The sequence below is a fragment of the Bicyclus anynana genome, chromosome 8 (assembly GCF_947172395.1).
Source record: "Bicyclus anynana chromosome 8, ilBicAnyn1.1, whole genome shotgun sequence".
In the NCBI taxonomy this organism is placed as follows: domain Eukaryota; kingdom Metazoa; phylum Arthropoda; class Insecta; order Lepidoptera; family Nymphalidae; genus Bicyclus; species Bicyclus anynana.
In genome coordinates this window covers 8,955,105-8,982,962 of record NC_069090.1, presented here as the reverse complement: position 1 = coordinate 8,982,962, position 27,858 = coordinate 8,955,105, and the positions used below count along the sequence as shown (strand labels likewise).

The 27,858-nt window shown below is 37.7% G+C and overlaps 3 protein-coding genes across 4 annotated transcripts; 2 read left to right on the top strand and 1 right to left on the bottom strand.

Annotated features, from left to right (window-relative positions):
• The first annotated feature begins 1,039 nt into the window (after window positions 1-1,039).
• LOC112050593 (cyclin-dependent kinase 1) lies at window positions 1,040-9,588 on the top strand. The gene is made up of 7 exons (XM_024088886.2): window positions 1,040-1,517; window positions 2,404-2,548; window positions 3,249-3,383; window positions 3,896-4,005; window positions 4,960-5,073; window positions 6,253-6,355; window positions 7,213-9,588. The coding sequence occupies exons 1-7, from the start codon at window positions 1,348-1,350 to the stop codon at window positions 7,363-7,365; spliced, it is 930 nt and encodes a 309-aa protein (XP_023944654.1). The 5' UTR covers window positions 1,040-1,347; the 3' UTR covers window positions 7,366-9,588.
• On the bottom strand, window positions 9,054-27,005 carry LOC112050594 (zinc finger protein 431). 2 transcript variants are annotated; one of them, XM_024088887.2, is made up of 14 exons: window positions 26,640-27,005; window positions 23,085-23,237; window positions 22,277-22,444; window positions 21,505-21,756; window positions 20,806-21,081; window positions 18,892-19,081; window positions 18,365-18,542; window positions 17,716-17,909; window positions 16,484-16,824; window positions 15,226-15,438; window positions 14,018-14,089; window positions 13,455-13,520; window positions 13,045-13,128; window positions 9,054-12,199 (listed from the first exon to the last, which is right to left on the bottom strand). In XM_024088887.2, exons 1-14 carry the CDS (start codon window positions 26,772-26,774, stop codon window positions 12,080-12,082), a joined length of 2,442 nt encoding a protein of 813 aa, XP_023944655.2. In that variant the 5' UTR covers window positions 26,775-27,005; the 3' UTR covers window positions 9,054-12,079. The 2 variants fall into 2 exon arrangements, with proteins under 2 accessions (XP_023944655.2, XP_023944656.2); XM_024088888.2 differs by having other exon boundaries at window positions 13,455-13,517.
• Window positions 19,093-20,799, top strand: LOC128198291 (dnaJ homolog subfamily B member 13-like). Its single transcript, XM_052882752.1, has one exon. It carries the CDS (start codon window positions 19,335-19,337, stop codon window positions 20,346-20,348), a length of 1,014 nt encoding a protein of 337 aa, XP_052738712.1. The 5' UTR covers window positions 19,093-19,334; the 3' UTR covers window positions 20,349-20,799.
• Window positions 27,006-27,858: the final 853 nt, after the last annotated feature.

Sequence of the window (27,858 nt, the reverse complement as noted above, 5' to 3'; positions counted from 1 at the left end):
TTTAAAAGCTTGTGTTAAGGCCCCAGGACGCCCTGCCCCCTAACCAAGTGGTATGGTCCCATACATCTTTCTAGGTTTCGAAACGTTAGCGATCGTAGAAAGGAAATCGACGTGTCACTTGGCTAAGGGGGCTGGACCGACGATAACGACAAGGCAGTTGTTGTCGTCGGTCGTCGATCGGTTGTTGATATCTATAGTTAAGTACAGAATATTAGATACTAGCAGTTTCGGTCAATCTTCGCTTTGTCTTAGGTGCGCACATTTTGCGTATGGGTATATAAGAAAGTAATTTCGAGATACATTATTATGTACCATAGTCCTACCCTACAGTAGGACTATGATGTCGTCAATAAATGGAACTTTCCAATAAACTCTATCGTAAGTTTTCGTGAGTGATTTCCATTAAATTATATTATTGTACATTAGGGTGAAACATACTATAATTATATCTTCTTTTATAGTTTACCTAGCGGACCCGGTCAAGCTTCGCTTTGACTTATGTGCAATTCTTCCCTATTCCTATCCCTACTCCTACCCTACCCCTACCCATATGATCTAGCAAGCAATTTACCTATTATACCTACTCCTCTGTGAAACTAACGCATTTCGCAAATTCGCATTCATTTGAAGCGCTAAATGTTACCCCCATTTGACGTTTGTGGTTACCCTTCTGTCAATGATCGAGAATTAATGATTTAACGCGTTTTTAAAAAACTGAAGAATCGATTTAATGTTTCATTGTTGTAATCGTTTTCATCGTCTAAAAATGCCGGTTGTGTAGTTAATGGCTTAATAAACGGTCAACAACTTGAAGTTCAATAAAAGATAAAGAAAAGTTACGTTTCATTTGTGATTAAGTCTAACGAACATAATTTTATCTTTCTAACAAAACACTATTTAAATAGAATCGATTCTTCTGATAAGTTCCATTAGAAAAATAAAATTTCGTCTATGATTGGTTCCGTCTGCGATTGGTTCAAATCGCAGTACCAAGTGCCATAGACAAGAAAGAAGAAGAATAATTTGAATTTGAATTTATATGTCGGCGCCAGCGGCGGTTATTTGACGTCCGTGGCGTGGTTGTTGGTCAATGTTATTGAAAGTGAAGCATAAAAACTATTGAAAATTTTATAAAATACGAGTGATGTTATTTAAGAAGCCACTGGAAACAGTTTGAAATTTTGCATTGTTCTGTGTTGAATAGATTATTTATCTTGTGAAGAATAAAATATCGGTCTTTTTCTTTTGACAATTTGACATACAATCGTGCATGCACTCGTTTTATAAGCAAGTGGTTTTAATTTATAAACGTGTCTGCGAATCCAGACAAAATTTTACCCTACACCGATGATTATTAAATCAATAACCATGGATGACTTCGTTAAAATAGAAAAAATTGGAGAAGGAACATATGGAGTAGTGTACAAAGGTAAAAACAAAGTCACTGGACAGTTTGTCGCTATGAAGAAAATTAGATTGGATTCTGAAGATGAAGGCATACCATCTACAGCCATCAGGTACGCTGCTTATATTCCTTCAAATTACAACATATGACTCTAATGGAAACATCTATCAAGCGTCAAAGCGAATGTTTTGCAAACAATATTCATAACCTCACTCAAGGTTGTATGAAAAAGTTTTCCTATAATGTTACTTCGCCTTAGCTAGCCTAGTGTAACTACAGATTTCTGTATAGTAAACCTTGCTATGTACTTTTTAATGTTTTGTTTAAATCTCAGGCTGTAGTTTTATTAAATAGAAAATGTATTCAGATAAAGTTATTTTTAAATTGTCATTACAGTATTTTAATAGTGGTTGCACAATTTAATGCCATGCTAACTCAGCTAGTGATATTTTATTTATCAGTTCTCTGCAGTAGTGTTAAGTATTTGTTTGTTTTTTCTTCCTGGGCCTTATCCGCACTTGGCCACTAAGGTTTGGCCGTTGTACGTTGTTTGTTTTACAATTATTATGATAATACTTGGATGAAAGACCTAATATTAGTTCAGGTTACTTATTTGACTTTAGTGGTAAGTATAACAAAGGCATACTAAACAAGAGTACCTTGTAGTCATTTGGCTAAGATAATTTATGGAATAAGGATATAGGTACTATAAGTTACACTTAATTTAGCCTCTGTATATCACTTGGACTTTGTTTGTTATAACTAAAATTGCATACGGTTAGGATACATAGACTGGGATCAATCTTAAGATTTTGGAGTCTGATCCTGTTGAACCTCCTCTGTTAAAGCTTGAGACCACTATAATCTAAAATCTGATTTGTGTAGAATACCAATCACCTGCAGTTGTCACAATTTTTGTTTTTGTGCTTAGCATAAGTTTTCTGTTATAGGAGATTAAGAATTGATCAATAAATAATGTCTATTTGAATTTATTTTAGAGAGATCTCCTTGCTAAAAGAATTGGAACACCCAAACATTGTCAAGTTAGAAGATGTCCTGATGGAAGAGGCCCGCCTTTACCTTATTTTTGAGTTTCTTTCCATGGATCTGAAAAAATATATGGATTCCCTTGGTGCAGGCAAAGTAAGTATTGTTTTACATATATTCCTATGTACGCACCTGTTATTGTCACATGCACAACTGTTTTCTGTTGATTTGTTGCCACTGAAAATTAATCTACATTTATATTATATAAAGAAGAAACTGAAAATTAATCTACATTTATGTTGTATAAAATTAAAAATTATATAAAATATAAAGAGGTATTTTTGTACATAAATGAATAAACTCTAATTATTATTAATTCTAATTGATCTAATTAATAATTGTAATTTTGTATACAATGCCTCTGAGGGACAGTGGTATGCATGTTGGATTTATAAGATGGAGGTCCTGGGTTTGATCACCAGCTGGGCCTTTCTTAATTGGTCCAGGTCTGGCTGGTGAGAGGATTTGGCTGTGGATAGTTACCACCCTACCGTCAAAGACAAACTGTCAATTATTTATCATAGCCCTAACAACTTAGCCTGCTTCCATCTTAGATTGCATCATCACTTACCATCAAGTGAGGTTGTAGTCAAGGACTAACTAGTAAAGAATAGAAAATATAAACTCAAAAACTACTGAACTGACTTGAAAAGTTTTTTCACCTATAGAATTATTATCAGGCAGTAACATAGGCTATACTTTATTCCTGTATTCCCATGAGAATGGGATCTGTGTGATTCTGCTAGTGTATAATGTTCAAGTATCTCTTCCAAAAATATTGTAATATTTATTTCAGTTCATGGACCCTAGTGTAGTAAAGAGCTACCTGTACCAGATCAACAGCGCCATATTGTATTGCCATCAACGCCGGATTTTGCATCGTGATTTAAAACCACAGAACTTACTTATAGATAAGACTGGAATTATTAAGGTACACATAATACATTTATACAATCATTATCATAATCAAGCCTTTTATAAATCTTATATGGGATTAGGTGATTACCCCAATGCAGGTTGAAGGGTTTTAAAGTGCTATTTGTCAGTGATGATTACTATGGTAATCTCTATCTAAAATGACAATCTCATACATACAATGACTCCTCACTCTGGAGCCCTGACCACTGGTTTGGGCACTCAAATGTCCTGTGGTGGCAGGTTGAATTTTGTTTTTATAAATATAATAGTGTTTAATTAAAAAAAGGACTAATAAATGTAATACATTATTTAAAGTTAAAAGCACAGGTGTTTCTTAGAAGAAACAAAATCCCAATATTTCACCTGGTTTAATTTGACTTAAATTGTTGCCTAATTTATATGACATGAAGGTCCCTTGGTAGATTATGCTGCAAACTATTGTTCCATTCACATCAAATAAATGTTATTGAAATTGCATACATATGTCAATTAGGATATCATATTCATATTTTATTTTACATTCAGGTGGCTGACTTTGGGCTTGGCCGTGCCTTTGGTGTGCCAGTGAGAGTGTACACCCACGAAGTGGTCACACTGTGGTACAGAGCACCAGAAGTTCTGCTTGGTAGTCAAAGGTAAGTTACACACATTATATTGATGGATAGAGAAACTTAATATAATATTTACAATGATGTGGATTGACACAGGAAAAATATAATTAATGTGGATGGATGAAATGGTGACAGGTGTACTGTGTGACCCTCTAATGTCTATTAGACTTGTAAGAAGAAACTTTTGTAAGACCTGTTGTGCTGTATGGATGAGAATGTTGGGTGGTAAAAGGGATGTATAGTAGAATGCATGTGAACAAAATGCATATGTTGAGATTGTTGTAGGGTGTGACAAGATAAAATGAGGAATGAGTTTATATGAGGAAGTCTGAAAGTGGTCCCAGTGACAGAAAAATTTAGGAGTAAATGGTCAGAATATAGGAATTATAGGAAGTGTGAAAGTGACAATAGAAATATTGAGGAGTAAAATGTTAGCTTGTTGGTATTGACATGTATTTGCGGAGGAATAAAAGTCATTACCAGAAGATAAATTTGCAAGTGGTAGGACACAAGAAGAGAGGAAGGCCAAAGAAGAGATGGTTGGAGTGTGTGAAAGAGGACATGTAGAGTAAGCACCGGATGACATTTTAAATAGAATCTCAATTTCGTATTTGTCGAAGATCAAAGATAGTGACTTAGCCTGCTGGTCTTATCTACATACAAGTATATTATGTATATAAAAAACTTCTTGTTGTGATTTTAGAACTCAAGAACGTGCTCACCTATCCAAACCAAATGTTTGTTTGGACTATATAGTAGATGGTTTATGTGAAGTTTGCACAAAATCAGTCTAGCAGTCCTTCATTTATCACATTTTTTGTAACAAATGAATTCAGGGGTAGGGTAATTTAGGGTAGGGTGGAGGTAGGGATAGGGAGGAAGTGCACATCAATCAAAGTGAAGCTTGACCTGGTCCGTTAGTAGCTTATAACTAACATTGTCCATTTTGCACCTACTAATGCCCCATTCAACCTGCAGGTACTCTTGTCCGGTCGATATATGGTCAATTGGGTGCATTTTTGCTGAGATGTCATCCAAGAAGCCGTTGTTCCAAGGAGATTCTGAAATTGACCAACTGTTCCGTATATTCAGGTAGTTTATTTTTACTATTAAGAGACTTGATAGCCCAGTGGATATCACTTCTGCCTTCGATTCAGAGGGCATAGGTTCGAATCTAAGGGCACCTCAAACTTTTCTTTTCGTGGACTAATCCCCTCTCATTTCTGAGAGGAGACTCGTGCTCAATAGCGAGCCGAATATTGTTAATGATGTTGATGATGATTTTTACTATTGATTGCCTTGATGGTACAGTGGTTAGCCTGTGGCTTTGAGTCTCATGTCCAAGGTTCAAGTCCTGGTTGGGGATAAGTAATACAGAGTTTTTCTTTCTTCTAAGAAATTATCAGTTAAAATTCTGAACACAATTATTCTGAGTTGTGAAGTAGGTGATGTTATACCTGTCATTAAAAGAGCACGTCAAGTCTTCTGTTCTGCCCCTGTAGCCAAGTGGCATGACAATTGTCCTTCTACAATTGCAAACGCTTCGAAAACTAAAAAAAAATTGTATGGGAATGACATTTGCTATTGACAGGTCACATGATCAAGATCTGTCATTCCCATACATTTTTCTAGTTTTCGAAGCGTTTGTGAATGTAGAAAAAGAATTGACGTGCCACTTGACTACAGGGGCTGGTTATTATCATATACGTCACAAAGTGGTTGTTAACGAAATTAAAATTATCACCCTAAGCATGCCATCACACATTTGAGGCTGGTGGGAGGCTTCGGCCATGGCTAATTACCACTTTCCCGGGAAAGACGTACTGCCAAGAAATTTAGCGTTCCGGAACGATGTCGTGTAGTAACCGAAAGTGGTGGATTTTCATCATACTCTAACAAGTTAGCCCAATTCAATCTTAGATTGAATCATCACTTACCATTAGGTGAGATTTGTAGTCAAGGGCTAACTTATAATGAAAAAAAGTAAAAAATATTGAAGCAGCATGTCTGAGTTCTAATACCCTCTCCTATAAATTGGAGGCCTGGGCCATAGTAGGCCATTAAAAAGATCTGATCAAAGATCAAAAAAAATCTGATTTTTACAAATTACAAGGGAACAAGGGGAAGGGTGCAATTAAAAGTAACCTACATTCTGTTCCAAGGTCCAATTTATCTCTATACAAAATTTCATCCAAATTTTCCCTTTTATAATATTAATATGGATGTGTTCATCAACATGTGGTTATATCTCAAATCCTCATCTTTTTCCAGAATGCTGAAAACCCCGACAGAAGACATCTGGCCGGGCGTGTCTTCTCTGCCGGACTACAAACCCACCTTCCCGAACTGGACCAGCTTCAACTTGCATAATCATGTGAGTCAACTGGTTAAGAGACACTGTCAGCTCTATAGAAAATTTCAAACTCTATAGCTCAACAGTAAGAGCGGTTGGACTCATCATTGAGGGGTGGTGGTTCCATCCCCATCCTGTTGGTCTATTGTTGTACCCACTCCTAATACAGTCTTTCCCCACTAGTTGGATGGATTAGTAATTTTGTTTGACCGCCCAAACAAATGTAACGGTCATTATGACCTATGACGTCATTAAATCGTACCATTTTGTATGGCGCGTTTTTCAGGGATCCGTGGCAGTGCCGCAAATGTGACCTTTTAGCTCCTAAAGTAATGATCGCAGATACCCTGTTACTTTTACAAAATAGCTTTACTATTAGCATACTCTTCATTTATATACAACTAGCCGACGCCCGCGACTTCGTCCGCGTGAAACTCGATGTAAATTTTCAACTACCCCTATCCTACCCTACCCCTACCCTACCCTACCCCTAGCCTACCCCTACCCTACTCCTACCTACCCCTACCCTATTTTTCTGGTTGGTTTTTTACACCTTGTGTCCGAAAAACCTAAATATCTTACGGAACCCTATTTTTTTCCAAAATAAAATTTAGCCTATGTTACTTGTGGATAATGTAGCTTTCGAATGCTGAAAGAATTTTTAAAATCGGTCCAGTAGTTTTTGAGCCTATTCATTAAAAACAAACAAACAAACAAACATACAAACAAAGCTTTTCTCTTTATAATATTAGTATAGATTTAAAAAACTGTCATCATCCCAATTGCACTAGTACAGATCTTGCACCTGTACATCGAAATATTTATCTCTTCACGTTCTTGTAAGAATGTTAACAATTCGTATTTCTATATGTTTATAGGTGCAAAACTTGGACGAGAGGGGCATGGACTTGCTCCAGAAAATGCTAGTGTACGACCCGGTGCTTCGCATCATCGCCAAGGATGTCACTAATCACCCTTACTTCGACGACCTCAGGCTGCCGGCGGGCCTGCCCGCGCGCGCTGCCCTTTGAGGAGAGGCCCGCCGCCCATTGAAGGGAGGCCCGCCGCCCATTAAAGGGAGGCCCGCCGCCCATTGACCGGAGGCCTGCCACACCACACACTGTACGCTGACTAAAACCTCGTGATCCATACAATGCGTCAATTGCACAAAGAGTGAAACTCATTGTCGACCAATAACCTGGGAATCGAGAATATCGCTGACTTTTATTGTGTTGAAACGAAACGTGTCGACTAAGTTCGACAATTATTGACTTTTTTCTTCATAATATAATGTTGTTGATGCATGCTAGGTCTACAGTGGATCTAGCATGCATTAACGATATATCTTGTGAAAGACATATTGACGACCAACAGCCAGGCGGACTTTCATCCCGACGCAATGAATGATATAGCTATATTGGACGACGTTCGTCTTTCTTTATTCGAGTTGTCATACATAGGTCTACTTGCTCATGATGGGGACCAAGACATGCCTCGAGATGATAGGAAGACATATGTCGACCAATAGCTGCCAATTTTAAATTATTGCTCTTTCGTTGCGTATTGATGGACTGTATTTTTCTCTTCAAGAGCTGTGTCATTGATGTTTACTAGATCTACAGGAGTGCAGTGCGTTTGGGTTAAAAGCCATTGTATGATATAGACTGAACGTTTGCTTGCAGTTTTGTTGGATCAGTCATGTTTATTTTGCTACAGTTTTTTTAACCCTCAATGTAAAAATTAGTTTGCAGTGGCGTGCATAAGGTTGTCGAGGGTATGTACTAGTAAGAAAATTAGGCAAACTGGAAAAATTTTTATTTAAGACGTTCACTGCGGGACGAGGTCAATTGACCACGTAGGTAAGTATCACGTCTTCAAGAGGTACGAGGTCGATGAACCTCGTATCGCAACGCTGATTGTTTTAGTACGAGGTCTAAAAACCTCGTACCGCACCAGGGGAAGTACAATAAAGAAGACAACTCTTAGGGTATGCAGTACTTTAATGCATGTATGAAGTGCACGCCACTGTTAGTTTGACGTTTGTCAGTGTTATAGTTGCTTTTGAATAAATGCACCACGTGTTTAATTTGACCACACAGAAATTATTTTTGTTTGAATATATTTATTCAGTTATTAACCCTTATTAGCCCACTGGCCGTCCTATATATATATATAGGACGGCCAATTCCCGGAAAGCCTGAAGGAAGATATTTTTTTTAATATTTTTCTCATCCATTTTTTGAGTATTAGAACTAAATTAAACAACTTTTTGTAAAGATTTTAATTAAAAACAGTTTCGGGCTCATCTGGGTTAATGGGCAATGAAAGTAATCCTCTGATAATGTCATGACACATTCAGTCTATTTATTTTATAATTCTGATCTTTAAAATCAATATAAAATCTATGCCACTGATAAACGGTATATTAAATTTCTTTAGACCCTTAATATTTTTTTGACTTTAAGCTGACCTAAAATTTGACCCTTTCTCTGACAAAACTGAGTAAATGTGTAATATTTAATAAAAAGTTTCTTAATTTTTAGTTGTACTGTTTAAAAAAAAACTATTTTAATGGCGATTCCATGATCCCCAGACTTTTTTATAGTAATAAAACTTATTTCTGCCAAGTCTTCCAAGTGTTTAAACGAGATCGTAAAAGGTCAAAATATTTGGCAGACTTGACTTATTTTTGTGTAATTCTAAATTTTAATTAAGTAAATTATGATAAAATGATGAGTTTAAATAATCTTAAATTACGTAATGGGTTTGGTGATCATGAGATCTGGTTTCTATAGGTCTAAGTTTATAGTTTTAAGTTACTTCAAAACAAACATTTCGAATAGATATTGTTATCGGTGCTCATTTAAAATATGCTGCCAAAAAAAATGTCATTTATATAGAATTAGACTATAGGACATAATTTCCTGTATTTTCTTACTACTACTTTTTTTTTTAATTTCTTGTCTAGACGACTTTTCAGAAGATTTTTTTTGGCATATGCTCTTAAATTAGATGGTTTGCAAATTATCGTATTCCATTCCAAAAAGTTTCCACTCTTTTAACTTGGTTAGTATTAACTGGATAATAAATAGTGATACTAGAAAATTAATTTAAAATTAAACACGGAAACTGCTTGCAAGGCAATTTAAGATAAAAAAATGTTTTTATTAATATTAGTTATTTAACGTTAATTTGCATTTAACCCTGTAATTTGATTACTTTTTCTTGACATAATAAAGAAAATATTTTTCATAGTTGCGATTTCATTTCTTATGTAATTGAAACAATCCCTTGTAAAAAGATATAATTTATTATTTTAATAAATGTTTTTACATCTAGCAAACTAAACTGAAATACATACAATAGTATTAATTAACAACAGTGACAATATTCTAGAAATTCTACAATTTTATAAATTTATTATGAAGATTCAAATAATATTATAATATAGGCAATGGTTGCTTAAAAGGCGTTCATTATTCGCTAAGGCTTATCGCTAGTGCGTTGGCTGACTAAAGGGTAGTTAGTATCTATTATCTACTTAACTATAGAGAGGTTAAATTGTGGTATTCTAGGTGATTTTATAGTACCTCTCCCACTTAGTGGAGTCGCAAAAATATGTCAATCTACTGAATCGATTTTGAAAATTCTCTCGTCACTAGAAAGCAACGTTATTTGTGAGTGTCATAGATTATAATTTATCCCCGTATTCTCACGGGAAATGGAGCTACGCGGGTGAAACCAGAGCATCGGCTAGTATTAAATATTTCTCTACTAATAAAGTATTAAATAAAAAATAAATTGTAAAATTAAAAATAATATCATGATAGAATAATTAATTATAATTCACATGAATGCTAAAGAAAATTATAGTATATATTAAATTGTAAAATTAAAAATTAATTTTTATTAAATTATAGTATATTATATACAGTTGACCTAACAAGAACCTTACACTTGTATACTATTATAACACCTACAGCTATGCTATTATACTGCCTCCCATAATAGTATAATTAAGACGCAATCTTTAATTTGTGATGCGCTGCTGCCGCGCCACTGCGAAACGGCTGATACCTAAAATCTTATATTGCGCAGCATAAAGGTAAACGAGCGTAATTCTGTAAGTTGTCAGTCGTGTAATCTCTGCTGCATTCGGTTTCATACAAAAGTTCAATTCCTGCCACATGGCTTCACAAAATAATTTTTGTTCCCACTTGCACGCGAATTTTTGTGACCTATGGGGATGATGACTAGGTTTGAATATATTGATTTTTATGATACATTCGGGTAAATAAGGTCAATGTTAACTAATTTATACATAAAAAGCAAAGATTGTCTGGATATTTGCAAAATAAATAAGATTATAAAATTTCAAAATCTATTAAAAATCTGTTATCATAATTAGATGAAAATTCATACCGTTTTAGCTTTATTACATTAAGTAAATGTGACATTTTTAACTATAAACATAAACGCACAAATAACAAAGATATTAGTAATTTTCTTTGAACGCACATACAAATATAACGATCATTACATTACCTACGACGTCATTAGTTCGTGCCATTTTGTATGGAGCGTTTTTCAGGGATCCGCAGCAGCGCCGCAAATCTGACTCTTTAAATCCCTGTAGCTCGAAAAGTAATGATCGCAGATACCCTGTTCCTTTTACAAAATAGCTTTACTATTAGCATACTCTTAATATATTATGCAATTTAAAAAACTGTCATCATTCCTTAACAAAACTACGCTCGTTTGGCCTAACGGGATCTACGATTATCCGACTATACATATTGGCGTTCACTTCAAAATATCTCCTGCCACGTTTTTCTGCATTTGTTAGCTAACTTTTTGACTGTAATTATATTTAACAAGAGGCCAAGGGCTAATTGAACATTTTACGTTCTAACGCATTTGTTAGCTAACTTTATAATTTTGTAATTTTATTTAACAAGAGACCAAGGGCTAATTGACCATTTTACAGTAGATTCATGTCATGTTACAACCAATATATGACGATTTGTACGCGCTATATAGCCGTGGTAACCCAGTGTAGAGTAACTTTTGAGTTGTGTGCATTTTAAGAAATTAAATATTATATATAGGTACATATACGTGTCTCAAACGGTGAAGGAAAACATCGTGAGGAAACCTGCATACCAGAGAATTTAATTTAATTTTAAGAAATTAAATATCACGTGTCACAAACGGTGAATTAAAAATATCCTGAGATTTTTTTTTAATTCTCTGCGTGTGTGAAGTCTACCAATCCGCATTGGGCCAGCGTGGTGGACTATTGGCCAAATCCCTCTCATTCTGAGAGGAGACTCGAGCTCGGCAGTGAGCCGAATATGGGTTGATAACTCAGACCAAATATTGTATAGACCTGCCTCGCTAGACGTTACTTTTCTGTCAAAGTATATGATCAACGATCTAATGCGATTATAAAAACTGTCTCTATAGAATCGATGTTAAATAATATTTTAATGTCGATTTAAAATCGATGTTAAATGTTGTATCGTAATAGTAATAGTTGTAATCGTGTTCGTCGGTTAAAGAGCTTCGTAAAAATACCTTTTTGTGTAAGTGAATTGTGTAAAAAACGGGCAAAAACTTCTAGTTCAGTATAAGATATATACAAAATCTAAGCTCGTTTTCCTTAGAAAAACACAGACAATTTTGTTCGTGCCTTTGAGTCACGTACAGGTCCTTCTATAATTGGTCTGAGGTTGATGACGACGACTAGTGGTGTATGGTGTAGAGCGCGGGGTGCGCCTGCGCGGGCGGCTGCCCCGTCAGGATGATGCGGTGCACGCCGCCCAGGTCCGTGCCCACCTGCCCCACCACGGCGCCTGGCTGCAACTGTACAACAAACAAAATTGACTTTATATTCAACCGATGTACGTCCACAGCTGGACATAGTCCTCTTTTAACGTCTTCCGAATAAGGCTGCCAGTCCACAGAAACGGAGCGAGGCAGCGGAGAAACGGAGAAAAATTCTTCGCTCCCCTTAAGTAGATAGGGACTTGCGAGCTAGTTTAAAAAAATCATTTCAAACCGTATTGGGAGTTGGAGCCCCCTGAGGTCAAATAAACGATGTATACACTTGACTTGACTGTTCTATTTATTAATATTTGTACAATAAAGTGAACAACAGATCACTTGAAAAAGAGCAGATAATGACAGATAATATGACACTTGAATGTCCGAGAGTGACAGTTTGTAAAGACAAGGTCCCAAGAATGGCGACCCCGCAACAAAATGCGCAGTGTAGGTAGACCCCCGAATAGGTGAACTGGAAGCCCTGCAGGCCTAGCATACGGCGACAGAATGACATACCCCGACGAAACCGTATAGAGCAATATTTTCAATTCCGCCGCCATTGGTCGACATATCGCTCTCTCTTTCGTTGCCGCGGGTTTTGATATATTGTTGATGCATGCTAGATGTACTGGCTATACGTACACAATGCAAGACCAATGTGTTGAAAATCCCTTGAAAGATGAAACCAAAGATCAGCAATAGGATTTACGGTACGAGAGATTTCATTTTATTTTTCATAGTTACATCCATATCATGGCAGACTACCAAATTAACCGGTCATGTAGCTTACCATGCTCTGCTACCCAAACTATACTGTATATGTAATGTAGATTTAAATACAAAATTATAGGCTAACATTAAACAAAATAAATTATTGAGGTTACCTGTAGTATATTGGGCAACATGGTCTGGCAGGAGGATGTGGCTACGTGCAGCTGTTCTTGCTGGACTTGCTGCATTCCCACCGCCTGTAGAAGAAACAAATTATTCCATTGTCGTAAATGAGATGGAAGTTTAAGCTGTTTATCCGGAAGCATTGATAAATACAAAATTATGTCATAAAACTACACAACCTCCTTAAATATATATTTGGGTTGCATAATACCTAAAAGGCAAATAAATATTTGGGTTGGGGAAAAGTAATCCAATATGTTTTCGGTAAGTAACAACGACCTTATGTTCGATGGAAAATTAATGAAATTACAAAAATTATAGAACAACAATTTCAGATTTATGCTCATTGTTAAAGTGACCTTGATATGCTGATGATTGTCGTTTTGTGGATAATACTTACATGTATTTGTATGGGCTGGTGCTGCGGGTGTATTTGTATGGTTTGCACTTGAAGCTGAGGCTGCTGCTGATCAAAAAATACGATATTAGGCATAATGACGAGTTTCTTCACTTCTTATGTCTACCGGACGTAGATTCTAAACTAAAGGTGTTTTACTACTACTACTATTGTTACCCCATCGATCTAGATCCTTCTAAGCTAAGTCTCACGTAAAACATTTCTGTGAGCAGCGGTTCGAGTGTTACAGAAGTTCACCCACACACTTCCAGTCTAGACATATATCTTGCGCCGGCTTGCACAGTAGGTACTTATACAATCAAAAAGATATCAACATTATCGGTTTACTACAGACTAAGCACGAATGAATGAATGAAAATGTCAAGTTTTACAAACTTGTTTAAGCTTACGATGCTTCCGTATGATCCTTCACCGTTATGAAGCATCTAGGCTTCGATCTCAGCTTTTAGATTTGTCGGTAACTCTAAAAGAGCACAGACTTTGTTCACTTGGGAGGGATATGGCTAACATTTTAAAAAGCCTACTACCAAAATATAGCCACTTACCGTGTTAATGTGCTGATGCGTCTGTTGCAATTGGAGTGATTGTATCGACGACACTGTCGGGTACTGTTGTCCCTAGAACAATATAATTGCTAGTTATTTTTTGGAACGAAGTTCTTATTGCGCGTTGTGAAAAGGGGCTAGACGGAAAACTTTTAACCCAAAAGTTGAAGCGACACTTTTTACCCGACTGTGTAAGAAGAAGATGTTTTTGCTATAGTTGAAAGCCATGACCTGAAGACAGCTGTTGAGCTCCAGGGTAGCGATGATAGCATAGCGATAGCGAACTTCGTTAGATCTGGGTGTCCCTTGACACCTCAAGTGTTTTATTAAATTATTGGCCTGAGCGAGGCATCTCAGGATAGGAAGAGGACGTTAAAAGTCTAATTAAATCTAAGCAATATAGTTAGGTTATAAATCAATTATCTCATGATGAAGAACCCCCAACCAAAAATCTAAGTAGGCCAAAGTTTGAGAAAAACTATCAGCATTATGTTAATGTTTACAATTGTAACCGAAACCAAACGTAACGTCCGTCAATCTTTGCAACATCTTTTTGTCCAATATTTCTGAATACCCGAAAACGAAACGAACTGGGTCTAGCAGTTCGTCGCAAACGTGTCGGTGACTTCTAATTGGGATGATGACAGATTTTTTTTAATTTTATATAAATTAGAAGTATGATAATAATAAAGCAATTTTGTAAAAGTAACAGGATATGTGCAATTATTACTTTTGGAGTTACAGGGATTTAAAGTGTCATAATTGTGGCACTGCCACGGATCGCTGAAAAACGCCCCATACAAAATGGCACGAATTAATGACGTTGTAGATCATAATGATCGTTAGATTTGTATGGGCGTTCAATAACAAAGATATAACGATTTCAATAACAAATATCTTTGTTATTTGTACGTTTATGATTATAGTTCAAATGTTGGAAATTGTCACGTTTAATCTAAGGAAGCAAAAATTGTATGAATTTTCATCTAATTACGATAAAAGATTTTTAATAGATTTTGATATTTTATAATCTTATTTATTTTGCAAACATCCAGACAATCTTTGCTTTTTATGTATAAATTAGTAAACATTAACATTATTTATCCATATGTCTCATATAAATGAATATGTTTAAACCTAGTCATCATCCCCATTTCCTAAAATAAAGTGTACCCTTTTATATCTAGTTAGTAGTAGTTAGTAGTTACCTGCACCCCTGAAACAGTGATGCCGTGTTGCGCGTGTATCGGCACGGCGAGTTGCTGCACGCTGCCGACTTGCAGCATCTGCTGCTGCAGTTGCTGCACCTGCGGCTGCACTTGCAACTGCTGCTGCTGTTGTTGCTGGTGCTGCTGCTGTTGTTGTTGCTGCTGTTGTTGCTGCTGCTGTTGTTGTTGTTGTTGCTGGAGCTCTTGTTGTTGCTGTGTGGATAGGTAAATTTTAATCTTAATGCTCTTTTGGTACCGGAGTACCAGATTTGTAGTGATATCGCTTGGCCTTAGGTTTAACTTCCTCATGGGTCCAGTGGATCACACTAATATTATAAAGGTTTGTGTGTAAGTGTGAAAATGTGTAAGTGTGTAAGTTACACACTTTCACACTTATATATAGTATGTTTGTTCCTCTTTTACGCTGCGGCTACTGAAGCGATTTGGCTGAAATTTGGAATGGAAATAGATTTTACTCTGTAGTCTATATGGCTTCAAATAATGGTGTTCTGATTTCTAGAATAGGGTCAAAATATTCAGTTTTTCTTGCTTCCCAAAAATTCTCAGTAAAATTTCTCAGCCCGGAGTTGGGAAGATAGTAGTAACAAAGACAAAGTATTGCGATCCAGTAACATTAAAGAATCACCTTAAAGGTTAAATGCCTACTACCTCCCCGTCCTATTAGGGCTGTATACGCACATGATCGACTCAAAATATCTTCACACTAGCTGAAGCCGCGCGGTTTCACCCGCGTGGTTCCCGTTCCCGTAAGAATACTCGATAAATGGGCTATCTAACACTGAAAGAATTTTTCAAATCGGACCAGTAGTTCCTGAGATTAGCGCGTTCAATCAAACAAACAAACAAAATCTTCAGCTTTATAATATTAGTATAGATAAAAGTCCACTGTACCCCACATCCACGGATGAAGCTACCGCCGTATCAGCCGTATCAAAGTTACGGGGCCCCCGAACTATAAAGGCCCCTAACTTGTAAAACCAAAAATTAGCAAAATATAATCCACAATCAAAAAAAATCAGGAACTTCCCGTCAGTGGTGGTCACTTCAGAATTGACAAAAGTCGAAAAAAAAACAACAATAAGTTAAGTCACTACCATATTTAGTTTAAGCAAGCATTTTTGTTTCTTTTATGAAAAATCTTTATCTTCATTGGGCCCCCCAAATAATTTTGATCCCTCCAAGGCACGTTACATATCTTACAGCCCAAAGGTTTAGTGTTTTAATAGGATCAACTCACCTTAAAGGCGTACAGTCTCTCTGATCCATCAGGGCTGAACACACACATCTGCACATGACTCAACATGTGTTTCTTCAAACTGTGCAAGTACGTGTAACTCTTCACACACAAACCGCACTTGAACTTCTTCTGCTGTCCACTCTGCACCGCCACGCTGCTCTCTTTCTCTTCTTCTCTCTGCTCTTCCTCCATCTTTTCCGGCTTCTGCATCTTCTCCGGAGACAACGGTCTCTCGCTCTCGAAGTTTGTGTCCGTGTTGTCGTTGGTTGAATCGTCGTTCTCTTTTTTGTCTGACGCGTGCGTTTTCAAATGCTTCTTGTACGCGCTGCTTTCTATGAAACCTGTGAAACAAATGATTGTTTATCAATTTAACAATAGGGAGTAGAGGTTGTGACTTGATTACCCAGTATATAATGACCTCTACCTTTGCTTCAGAGGGCGTAGATTCGAATCAGGGCAAGCGCCTCCAACTTTTCATCTATGTGCATTTTAAGAAATTAAATATCACATGTCTCAAACGGTGAATTAAAAATATCCTGAGATTTTTTTTTAATTCTCTACGTGTGTGAAGTCTGCCAATCTGCATTTGGTCAGCGTGGTGGACTAAGGACTATATTTGGGAGGAGTCTCGTACTCAACAGTGAGTCCGAATATGGTTTGTTAATGATGAGTGAATGTTTGAAAGTATTTTTGTATCAAATCCGATTAATATTTAGTGGTCATTATTTTGTTAAATGTCTCATCATTAGAGAATCTTGAACCAATCCCTTTTTACACATCATGCATGTTGCGATCAGGGGCGTAGCTACCGCCGTATCTGTTGTATCAAGAATGGGGCCCCGGACTACGGAGGCCCCTTACGTGTGAAAGAAAAAAATTGTAAAAAGTAATTTACAATATTAGTTAATCTGGTGGTGCTTCCCGGTAAAAAAAGAACAAAAAAATGCAGTAATGACAAAAGTAAAAAAGCAAAAAGTTTGTGTTGAAAAAGAGTTAAGGTAAATCAAAAACTAAAGAGATTTTTCGGGATTTGCCCTCCCCAACTGATTTTGATATATGACCCCTATAAGGCACGCTACGTCACTGGTTGCGATGCAGATTTGCGAGAAGCTCATTAGATGGCGCTTTATTTTTTATTTTCGAAAGAAGTTTTCCTTCAATCGTGTGGTCTAAAAACTACACTTGTTTTTTTTTTTTTATTTAATATCCCCGCCTCTGTTTCCGCGTCTCACCTTTCCCGCACACGTCGCACGTGTACTTCTTCTCGCCGGTGTGCGCGCGGCGGTGCACGGCGAGGTAGGACGCCGAGCTGAACCGCTGCGGGCACAGCTCGCAGCCGAACAGCTTCTCGCCCGTGTGCTTGCTCGAGTGCACGCGCAGCTCCGCGCGCGACGTGCAGCCTTTGAAGCACACCGGGCACACGAACCTGGACATACAGAACACTTATGTACTATGTAGGATACAGATCACACTATCTATACCTACAGTAGCGTCACCCCCCCATCTCATCGCCGATTGTAGATCTAGACACCAGGAAAATGTCCTTTACGACCCTGCCGTAACGCCGTAATTATGTAACGGCTGACAACGCTTACCAGTCAACAAGAAACACAAGCTACACTCCCTGCCCCCTATTTTTGCCGTCATTCGGACGTTCGGCTCTTTCCACGGTCACGGGAGCATCAGGCCAAAAGCTTTTCCCGAGCCGAAATCCAAGCCTCAGAGAAGAAGCCCTTAGAGATCTCATTCCGTTCATCTCCTCTGCTTCTGTCATCTGAGCCTACACGAGACTTGCGCAGTCAGAGAAAAAATACAATAACGTGTTCGTGCGCCGGTGGTACTGGCCCTGTCGGAGTAGCGGGGTGCGCTGTGAGCACTCACTTCTTGTGTCCGGTGTGCGTGAGCATGTGGTTGTTCCTGGCGGAGGAGGTGGTGAAGCGCGCGGGGCACACCTTGCACGCGTACGGCTTCTCGCCCGTGTGCGTGCGCCGGTGGTAGATGAGCGCCGACTGTTGCGCGAACTTGCGCTCGCAGAACTGGCACTCGAACGGACGCTCGCCTGCCACCAACGAACATTTATCAAATCTTTCAACTAGTTTTAACTTTAAGCCTATGTGTGACAATCCTTATTTAGGGAACTGCAAACAAAGACCCAAACTGCCTATGCCTGATGAAATTGTGGCATATGAGGCTTAGACTTATAGTTGATCCTTCATTCCAGTATGTCCTCTAATATTTTATGGGAACGAAACAACCGTATCATTGGGTGACCAGTAAACCTAAAAGATCAGTTGAGATGTGTCAATAACACAATGGCATGAATGTAGATAATGAGCTTATGAAGCAATCAAATGCGATTTTTTGACAATTAAGTGAAAAATGAGTATTTTGCATGTGTTCATAATTACCTGTATGAACTCGCATGTGTGCGTTTAACTTGGACACTTCATAGAACGCCTTGTTACACATGTTGCACACGTGGTTCTTTATGCCGCGATGTTTCTTCATGTGTTGGCACAGCGTCGAGTGGCGGCGGAAGGTTTTGTTGCATTCTGAACATTTTAGAGGCTTTTCTCCCGTGTGCAAGCGGAAATGGACCTGAAATATTGCAAAAATGTGATGTAATTCCTAGGTGAGAGAGGTTGAGTTCAGAAAATCCAGCAGAATAGTTCTTTTTTAAGAGTAGGGTCAGTAATCCTTTTTACAGTCAGGTACATAATGTAGGTGCAAAAAAACTTTTCAGGATATTTTGACTGACTCAAATCATGTCAATCAAATACTATTTTGACACTGACAGATATAAATAAATAATAAACACAACAAACACTAACAATTTAGATAAACTGTAAAAATGGGTTTTGATTATTATGGTATATTGGGTGTTAAGCGTTCGTGCGACCAGATTGAAATCAAAAAGGCGTACCGTCGGCTTGCATTGAAATATAAGCCCGAGAGATACAACGACGACGACAATATGAGACGAATTTTTGCCCTCATCGGTGAAGCGTACGAAGTTCTAGTGGACCACAGGAACAGAGCAATTTACGACCAGTACGGCGAGGAAGGGCTCAAAAGTGGCGTCCCAGGCCCTGATGACTATATACAGCCGTATACATATCACGGAGAGCCCTTAAGAACGTACCACGAATTCTTTGGAACCGTAAATCCGTACGCCGATCTTTTGGATTATTATGAGAACCCACCGCCAATGTTCGAATCCCCTTTGGGAAAAGGCTACAAAGAAAAGGATCAAACCATCATTCGACCTCTCGCTATGACCCTAGAAGAAGTTTACAAAGGATGTTTGAAAAAAATGAAAATCCAACGTTTGGTTTTCACAGACGAGACTTGTTCGGAACTAAAATTACGAGAGAAAGTGCTATCTATTCCAATCAAACCTGGAACTTATCAGAATACTGAAATTAAATTCAAAGGGGAAGGCGACCAAGGCCCCACCAGAATACCGGCAGACGTTATATTTGTAACTGAAGATAGACCGCACGAAAACTTCGTCAGGTCAGGATTGAGTGATCTCCTAATGGTTCGAACGGTTACTCTGCAAGAGGCTTTATGCGGGATCACAATAACATTTACAACTTTAGATGGCAGAATTATGCGAGTGAAAATTACTGATGTAATATCACCAACTTACGAAAAAGTGATTGAAGATGAAGGCCTACCGGTACCGGCATGTCCGAAAAAAGCAAAAGGAAACCTAATCATAAGGTTCAAAATAATATTCCCAACATATTTATCGAAAAGAAGCAAAAAAGCTTTCGAAAATGCCTTTAAGGTTAAAGATGAAGAAGACGGGCGGTTTGAAAAGTTGGCGTGTGGAACTTTGTCGACACATTCTATTTTATAATTTAAATAACGCCTTGTAGTGTTTTGGCTCAGGAGCAAAGTATTTATTAATGAACATACTGTTCAAACTTTGTATATAAAGTTTGTTGTTGGTTTGTTAAAAAAAATAAAAAATATTGCACCCATAAATGCGATTAAAAAAAAAATAGATAAAAACTATATTTAAAATCAAGTGGTAACCTTGTCGGACAACTTTCAAAAGGCATACTTATTTCTTATCTGATGCCACAAAGTCTGGAAGATGGCATGGAAGGAAAAAGCCTCACTACCATCTTTCGCTTCGAGAATCGTTTTAAATCGATTTTTGAAGTTCATTTCTTAAAGTGTGAGCAGTATGGTTATGAAATTTATTCATGGACACAAGGACTATTTTTATATTTCAAACTATCAAGCTTTGACTATAATGCAATACTTCGGTAACACGTTTATATAATTTTAGTTTTTACATTTAACCATACCTTCAAATCAGTTGGATTGTAGAAGCTCTTGGAACATATAGCGCACATGTATGGTCTTTCGCCCCTATGCCGGGCCATGTGTGACCGCAGGGCGTATCCGCTAAAGAACCTCTTTTCGCAGACCGTACATTGATGGGTCTTCTGCTCGAAATGCGTTTGTCTGTGCCTGTAGAGCAGGGTCTTGGTGGGGAACGTGCGCTGACACACAGAACACGTGGGCTGCTTCGGGGGACGTTGTTCGTGGGTTCGCATGTGCATTTTCAACATTCCAGGACCCTAAAATCACAATATCACTATCGTCATTGACAACTCATATTCGGTTCTGTTGAGCATGAGTCTCCTCCCTGAAAAGGGGTAAAGCTAACCCTCCACCTCGCTGGCCCAATGCGGATTGGCAGACTTTACACACGTAGAGAGTTAAGAAAATTCTAGGACGCACAATCTTGTAGAAAATTTCATTTAAAAGCCAATTTTGCTTTGACATTTTTCGAGAAAATTATACCTAAAGGTCTTTAAATTTAATTTAAATCTCAAATTAAGAGCAAATTCAACCTTAAGGATTGAGTTTAAGGTTGAATTTACAAATGAGACATCTTGAATTTAGCGCCAAGAAGTTGTGTCTGGCACTCATTGAGTGGGGAGGCTTTTTGGTCGCTGTTTGGCATCCACTTTTTAATATAATTAGATCGATGTACGCACCTTAAAAGTCCTTTCGCATATCGGACATTTCGGCGGTTTCTTGCAGTTTGCCTTGATCCAGTTAGAATGGGAGCGCATGTGAAGTTTTAGCCACCTGGCGTGTTTGAATTCTTTGTGGCAAAGGTTGCAGACGTGGCGTCCCGGTGCGACGGACGATGTGGCTTGAAACACCACCATTTGTAGCAAGTTTTCGTCATCGGAGTTAACGCCTCCTTCTTCGGGTTTCGCAGCAATTTCTGCGTTCGGATTCAACTAAAATTTATGTATTTCATTATGAATAGTTGCATTATTGGTTGTGCGACGAGTGACTGACTAAACATTGCAATGAATTTCAATTTTGCAAAATTTAACAATCTCAGTACTACCTATAATGTATAACTTAAGTATCGTCTTGACATTTCAATTTATAGGAATATAAGCTCGTAGTTATAATTTATTTATATACATAACTTTACGATTCTGACGATACCGACCGACAACGCTTCCCAGGCAACACAAACACAAGCTACACAGCGTCTTCGCCGACGAAGACGAGGTCCCCGACATCTGACGTCAGCGGGACGTGGGCTATTTAACTTACGATCTCGGAGGCGCCTGGACTGATTCATTTCCTAAGCCGAGGTCCAAGTCTCAGAGGATATGCCCTTAGAGAGATATGCTCTTTCCGACTAACTTTTCTGCTTCTGCCTTCGGGCCTCTTCAGGAGATGCTTCTGCGCTCGCCCAAACCCCCCAGTGGTGCCGCTGAGGTTCCATTAAGGACTTATATTTACCTTATCAACGTCAAACTCCTCCTTCTTTAATATCTCCTGTGATACAGATTGCTCTGGTGTGCTCTCCACAAAGAATCCGTCTAGTATTTGATTTGTACTGTTGCTGCTTAAACTTGGCACCTCTATAAATTGTATGCCCCTGTACAATGAGTGGATGTTTTTCTCTTTCTGAAACGATAAGTACGAGTCAGAAAGAAAGAATAAATGTTAATTTTAAAATTGTGCCATATGTAACAGTTAAACACTAATAATAATTGTAGTGCCTGATACCTGGACCCAGTAAGACCAAGAGCATGACACCACCATGTCATGTTCTATGAGTACATAATATGCAAGATCACTTTTCGTTACAACTATTGGACCTATACTAAAAGCCAATCTCCGTGTGCAATGTATATGTATGTATCAACAAACAAATTATTAGAAATGAAGGTGGAATGTCATTTATTACCTAATTTATTTTATTGTATTGTTTCTTGTAAGAAAGGTCGATAAAAATAGCAGCGCCTGGAGGAGGCTTTCACCGCAAAGGGTTCTTCTTTTAAATAAAAGAAAAATAAACTCAAAATTACAATGCACCTAACAAAATTACACAGACGTTATGATATTTAACATGTTCCCGCTTTGCTGTCGCTCCTTCAGATACACCAGCGCATCTGTCTGTACACCTTACAAACAAAGTAGAAATAGATCCGAAAATAGATATCTACGAGTATAACTCTACTCCAGAAAAAAATTACAGAGTCTAATTTTGGGAGTCTTTGTTAAGCTCTGCCCTAATTTGGAGGTCAAGGTCAAGAGCACATACCTCTATGTTCAAGGCCTCCTCGGCCATTGCCTTCACTTGCTCGCGAAGAGTAATGTCGTTTCTCTCCACCAGTGTCTTGAAAGCGTGGCAGCGAGATATCTGGTGCACGCATTGCAAGCACAGCTGAGACGGTAACCCATCGCCCACGGCTACCTAAAGAGAACAATCACTACTATTAGGTAGGTCTGTATATTATCCCAAACGGTGAACAAAAACCATCGTGAGGAAACCTGCACACTCGAGAATTCTCTATGTGTGTGAAGTCTGCCAATCCGTTAGAGCCAGCGTGGTGGACTATTAACCTAACCCCTCCCGTTCTGAGATGATACTCGTGTGTCGAGATTGTTAATGATGATGATTATCTGCCTCGTTAGTCCAGTGGTTAGCCTGTTTCGGCTTCAGATCACGAGGTCTTAGGTTCGAATCCTGGCTCAGGCTATATGAGATATTGAATTTTATCTTTCTTCTAAGAAATTTTAGTTCTCTGTTGAGCATATGCACCGTGCCTCGGAGAGCACGTTAAGCCGTCGGTCATTTTTATCATTAATATCTGATAGTGGTCAACTATCACATTTTTATACATTTTTAATTACAGAATTTAACATTATCATCCTAACCTCACCAACCCGCATAGCAGTGTGATTGGTTTATCTCTATCTCCATATCCCCTCTAATAAGGAGAGAAGCCTACTGAGTTTTATGTGACAAAACTGGTCAAGGGAAGGATTACCGCCTTGATTATTAATACAGTCAGGCAGCAATGCTGTGTTCTGGTTTGAGACACACGAGGCTTAATAGACGGAGAGCCAGCGACAGCCAGACCTTCGTCATTTTATAAAAGCTGAAATTTTTTCAGCTCATGCTCCTACTAGCCTCAATAGGTCAACGGTAAGAGCGGTCGGACTCAACACCGAGGCGGGTACAGTAACCAACTATGGAGTTAGGACCGTAGTAGCTTTAGGACATAGCAGGTTTCAAGGATCCAACCCTCAACCATCTAAGTATAATGAATATTATTTTTATATTTTTCTCGGCAATCTGAGAAATGATATCCTCATTCGCCAGACAGTTGCCTTAATCGCAGACTTTCGCTAGAGACCCTTGAAGTTAAACAAAATAGTGTTCAAATTAAATAGGGGTTTTTCCAAGGGTTGCCGCGAAGCTAAGTGACTTGCGACTGGGAATATAATTTCTCATATTATGCCGAGGAAAACATAAAAAAATTACACTTTATACTAATAAGTTTGAGGGTCTGGATCCTTAAAACCTACTACCTCTCAAAGCCACCACGGTCCAAACTCCATAATTGACTACCGTAGTTACTTATGGTAGGAGCATGAGCTGTTAGCTTTTATAAAATGACGAAGGTCTGGGGTTCGCGGGCTCTAAGGCTATAATGCCTATGCCTCTAGAGTCTAGTCGATGGACATCATGGCGTCACTTTTTAGGAGGCATGCTTTTTGAAGAGTATCTCTGATTTTGCGATGGTTTACCATCTGGTGGGTGATTTGCTCTACTTACCCCATTATCATCAATAACAACCCATATTCGGCTCACTATTGAGCACGAGTCTCCTCTTAGAATTAGATGTGTTAGGCTAATAGTCCACCTCGCTGGCCCAATGCGGATTGGCAGACTTCACACTCGTAGAGAATTAATAAAGTTCTCAGATAAGCAGGTTTCCTCACGATGTTTTTCCTTCACCGTTTGAGACACGTGATACTTAATTTTTTTAATGCACGTAACTGAAAAGTTGGAGGTGCATGCCCACGACCGGATTTGAACCTACGCCCTTCGATTCGAAGGCAGATCATATCCACTGGACTTTTCTACTTAACTATAGCTACTATAAAACAAAAGAGACTTTTGCCCATACCCTTAGGTTATAGTCGAGTCAATAGATCATTGTCCTTCGAAGTCCTCAAGACAGTGGTTTGTTTCGGGTATTTACTGACCGGGGTACTAGTATCAAGCGATGCGATGGATGCGGGTGGCTCAGTATCGTGATGTTTGGAAGTCTCGACAAAAGGCCTATGTCCTGCAGTGACGTCCATCGGCTGATATGCTAATGATGGATGATGATATAAATGATGAAATGGTGAATAACACAATCTGTGCTATTACAGATTATGTTATAGAATATACTGATTTACTTGTATACTAATATATATTTGCGACGATTAATAGATGGTTTATTTTAATGGTCTGCACCGGAAAACAAACTCAGTCGTAGTTCTAATATCCGTTTTTAGAGTTCCGTAGTCCCCAAGGAACCCTTACAGTTTCGTCATATCCGTCATTTAGCGCTGAGACTATTACTACTGGAAAACTGTAAATTAGCATGAAATGTAAACAAAGTCCTAAAATAAAACTTTAAGTAACTTTTTATTTTAGTACATTTTTTTTATTCGTTTATTTCATAGTGTAGAGTATCGTCATATCGTATCGATAGGTCTTTGAAAGATATGAGGGGTCTTCTACCACTATTTTTCGATTTAGGGATCCGTTTGTACAATAATAAGCTTTTAAGAGCTATTTTTTGTTAGTATCAAGTATCTCTACCCTCTACCTGCTAAACGGTTGTTTATGGATACGTGAAAAAAATCACGAGAGTAGGTAGGAGGTAGTATAATATTGTAATGAAAATTACAAGGAAAACTATAACTGCTAAGTAGTAATTGCTATTTAGAGTAATAGTCGAGCAACTTAAAAAACGTAATTGGAAGTCTAAAATTGCATACTAAATCCGTTGTTAATTAAAAAGTTGTCAGTAAAATAACTCCGAAAGTCCGTTAAAACTAGAAAGTTGGGTATGGGTATGTATATTAATTAGGTACGTCTATAAAGTGGTGGTTTTTGGGGTTCCTTCCCTACATGCAAAGTGCGCGGATAAATTTTAAATCGTGTAAGTATCCAATGGGTATCGTTATCGGTATTTTTGTGCATTACTCAGGATTAAAATACTAATTTAATCTACGGAACCCTACACTGCGCGTGGCCCGAAACGCACTTTTTCAGTTTTTATTTTTTTTTCGAAATCCATGCTATTGCCACAAGCTATTGCTATGATCTCAAGTGACCCTGAATACCTTTATCCAACTAGGTACTTAAAAGGTAACTAAGTATACCTAAAGGGCGAGGTCAAAATCGAAATTTGCAATCGAAATTATAATATGCTTTATAATTTATATTTTTGTAAATTACCTATTTATTATTATTTAGAAAACGGGTATTTTTAAAGTAGATACCTACCTAAATTATTGAGGATAATCAAAGTTTTTTATTGTTGCCCTAATTTCCTGCTTTCTAATCTAAAGTGCTTTACACCGTCTCGTTTACTCACGCGTGGGCATGCCTATTAGAGAAAAGGATAGCAAGATATTTCACAATGAAATTCCTAGAATACGCAGCCCCCGAAATCTTTCCCATGACTCCTAAACAAAGATGACTCGATGCGTCGACGACTGTCATCACTTCTACCTTACACGCAAACTAACAAGTGTGAAAGAGACCACATCAACGTCCAAAAATAATTTTATCAACATGTCATCTCACCTGCACTTTTGATATTCCCATTAGCATCGTCGCCGTAAGCTGCTCAAATAAAGGTCGCATGTCCTTCTTTATTTGCAAACAAGCCCGACATATTTTCTCGAAATTATATTTCTGTGTTTTAACAATGGCAGCCATTGTGAAGGGCAGCTATGAAGCTGTTTTTGTCCTTGTTACGTATAAATTATTTATAGGTAATACTCTTACTTAACAAATATAAAATTTAAAACACACATTTTCAATTTCCGAATTGTAACTTAATTACCACTTATGAACACATAATGAAACTATTAAATTTGACCTCCCTTAAAAACCATGAAAACACACGTACGCAAGAAAGACAGACATAGCAGTTATGAAGTCGTCCTCGTCACATTTCGACGGGCGGGCGTAATAAGAAGGGGAAAATGAGAGTGAGATAGAAGAAGCACAATAACGCAAATGCGAGTGAGATAGATATAATTGCACAACATTTCGAGTAGGTACCAAGGTGTTTTATCGAATTAACTTTCAAAATACTTTTTAATAGAGAATGTAAATAATTTCTAAGTTTACGATAAAGTATTGCAATAGAGTTATATATGTATGAAAGTATTTTTTTTATAGGTAAGTAAGTATATTGATTATTACAATCTGATATTTTCCTACGAATTCAAAACCTACCAAAGGTTTATATAGAAAAGGCGCTATACTTGCGGAAAAGAGACAAACTTATTATTGAACACGAAAAATGTGCTCGTCAGTGCTCGTTCTTATATATATTATGTTGGACGTATATATGTATTTAAATAATACTAATGTGGGTTCTAAATTTAAATAATATATTTAAATTTTTTATTTTGATCCCAAAACATGGTAAAATCGATATTCTTATCATGCACCCAGTGATATCCTTCTCTTTTTCCTATAAACTTTATAGCATACGATAGAGAGAGACAGCTTATGGCCTGTATTTTGACATTGTTTGACATGTTTTAATAGATTTAAAGTCGTTCCACACCTTACCAATCTCCCACTCCCAACCGACCGACTTAAAATAGAGTTGGCAACTGTCAACGTGACCAAAGATTACAGTGTATTATTGGAAACGTGACCTTTTGCTCGCTGGTGCTGGGTTTGTATAGGAAAAATTAAAAAATAATTTATAATAATTATTATGACGTTCTATGCTGTTAATTAAATTGAACTATTTATATTCCTTAAAAATAAAAAAAATATTAAA